Genomic DNA, 2,702 nt, shown 5'->3' on the forward strand with positions numbered 1-2,702 from the left:
ATTAGTTAATGCGGTTCTCAAATAGTCTGGTATTGTCAACGTATATTGTATTCTTTTAGCACAGCTATAGTGTCACTGCAAATGTGTTGTTCCTGACCCAGAACATCACCTATTCATGTTCTCCACAGATGCTGCCTGACCCGCTGAGTTACTCCAGCACTTTTTTTTTGGAAACCAGCATTGGTAGTCCCTCGTTTCTACATTCTGTGTTCTGCAAAACAATATTGAACAGCTAGACAAGTGACGGCACAGCTTTGATCGCATGAAAGTAAAACTAAAAACGAGGGCACATTTTATTCCTTGCTATTGTGAGCTGTCAACATCGTTCCCTCCCAACTCTGAGGCTGAGTGATCAGAGGCAATTCCCATCCCGTCCGCGTTTGCCCGGACTCGGGTCCGCGGGTTGGAGGCGGCCGGGGGTGGGAGGGTTACAGTGAATGTCGGTGGTGTACCGCAGCCCAGTGGGCGACCGCTTCCCCCGTGAGTGGCCGGATCGCTGGCAGCTCACCCCCAGCTCACGCATGGCTGTGTTCCAAAAATATTCTTCTTTTGATTTTTTTTTCAACCTTTTAAAACTGCAAAAATTATTATTAACTCACAGGCCGTACACAAACAGGCCGCGGGCCGGATTAGGCCTGTGGGCCGTAGCAACATTTCAAAATAAAAAAAGCAGCCATGGGAATTAGAAGATAGACACAAAATGCTGCAGTAACTCAGCGGGACAGGCAGCATCTCTGGAGGGAGGGAATGGGTGACGTTTTGGGTCAAGGCCCTTCTTTAGACTGAGAGTATAGGAAGAGGGAGTCTAGAGATATGGAAGGGTAAGTTATGAGAACAACACATCAAAGCAGACGATGATAAGGAAATGCAGAATGATTCATTGTTGGCGATGGGGAAGATGACGAGGTACGAGGTATACAATCAGTAAAATTAATCAGAAGGACTGTGAAACTAGTTGGAGAACTAGTTTAGGGGAGGGACGGAGCGTGAGGGAAACAATGGTTACTTGAAGTTAGAGAAATCATTACTCATGCCGCTGGGGTGTAAGCTGCTCAAGCGAAATATGAGGTGCTGTTCCTCCAATTTCCATTGGGCCTCACTCTGACAGTGGAGGAGGCCTAGGACAAAAAGGTCAGTATGGGAATGGGTGGGGGAGTTCAAGTGTTCAGCAACCAGGAGATCACGTAAGCCTAGGCGGACTGAGCGGAGGTGCTCAGCAAAAAGATCGCCGAGCCTGCGCTTTGTCTTGCCGATATATAGGAGTCCACACCTGGAATAGTGGATAAGGTAGTAGGAGCTACCTTAAGTACTATTGAATCTTTGCCTTACCTGATTCAAACTGTTTGTAATTCATGGGCACACTAAAAATACTGGCCCCATGTAGAAACAATAGTACGTCTCTGAAGGAGGCAATTCAGCCCATTGGAGCTTCACTTTAGAATTTAGAGATACAGCGTGGAAGCAGGGCCTTCGGCCAATCAAGTATGTGCCAGCGATCACCCCAAATACTAGCACTATCCTACACATTAGGGACAGTATACAATTTACAGAATCCAATTAACCTACAACCCTTTACGTCTTTGCAGTGTGTGAGGGAAAACGGAGTACCTGGAAAAAATCCAAATGGTCTCAGGGAGTACGTACAGACAGCACCCATAGTCAGGATCGAACCTGGGTCTTTGCGTTGTAAGGCATCAACTCTACCACTGCGCCACAGTGTCACCCATTGGTTTAGCAATGAGCAATCTAGTTCAGTTCCACTTTTTTCCCCATTGATTAGCTAACCAACTCGCTTTTTGCAAGTCCCGTTAAAATTGAATCCATCGCACTTTCTGCTGTGTATTCTAAATCCTGATCTCTCACTGAGTGAAAAGATTTTCCTCACATTGTTTCTGCTTTCTTTGCTGTCTGGTTTTCAATCTTCAGCTATCTATAGGTTTATTTTTATTCATTCTATCAGAATCTTGACAGTGAGCAATGACTCCATGTGGTTTGTAACAAGACCTGAATCTTTTTACCATTGTACCAACAGCCTGTCTGCATGAATCTTTTGGATTGCCAGAAGCTCTATTGTAAATGAGGCTCAGTGAAACATTATCCTGTTTTAAAATGGCTTGGCACAATTGTGAAGATATGTTTATGTTCAGGAATTAAATTAAAATAGTCACCACGGGCTATAAACAAATGATAACCTACCCTTTATGGACAGTCTGCATCCATACTTCAGTCTCTTCCAGGAATTAGATGGCCAACACAAGGTCAGTTCGGCTTCACAATTATGCCAGGAGTGCTTTAACATGTTCCATCAGCGACATCTTTCTGAGAGATTTTCATCTGAGATCAGCTTGCCAGCCAATGAACAATTTCATTTTGATTACAAGAAAACTGCAAACGAAATGGCCAACACATTGCCACAGAAGCATTGAAGCCGAAGTCATTGGCTATATTTAGTGGAGATTGATAGGTTCATGTTTAGTAAGGGTGTCAAAGGTCATGGGAGCAAGCAGGAGTATGGGGTTAAGGGAAAATAGATCAGCCATGTTGGTACAATGGTGGAGCAGACACAATGAGCTGAATGGCCTAATGCTGCTCATATCCCTTGTGGTCATGAAATGATGCTGCGTGAAGGATGCATCTATCTCACCTCATGCATCGGTAAGGTTGCCAACTGTCCCGTGTTAGCCTGGACATCCCGTATTTTG

At 44.8% G+C, this 2,702-nt stretch overlaps 1 protein-coding gene across 1 annotated transcript in view; it reads right to left on the reverse strand.

Annotated features, from left to right (window-relative positions):
• Positions 1-352: 352 nt before the first annotated feature.
• Positions 353-2,702, reverse strand: part of wfdc1 (WAP four-disulfide core domain 1) — a 201,204-nt gene continuing 198,854 nt past the window's right edge. Inside the window, exon 8 of the mRNA XM_078401553.1 lies at positions 353-525. Coding sequence (XP_078257679.1) covers positions 353-525 — 173 coding nt within the window. The remainder of the gene's footprint in view (positions 526-2,702) is intronic.

This window comes from Rhinoraja longicauda, chromosome 6 (genome assembly GCF_053455715.1).
Source record: "Rhinoraja longicauda isolate Sanriku21f chromosome 6, sRhiLon1.1, whole genome shotgun sequence".
NCBI lineage: Eukaryota > Metazoa > Chordata > Chondrichthyes > Rajiformes > Arhynchobatidae > Rhinoraja > Rhinoraja longicauda.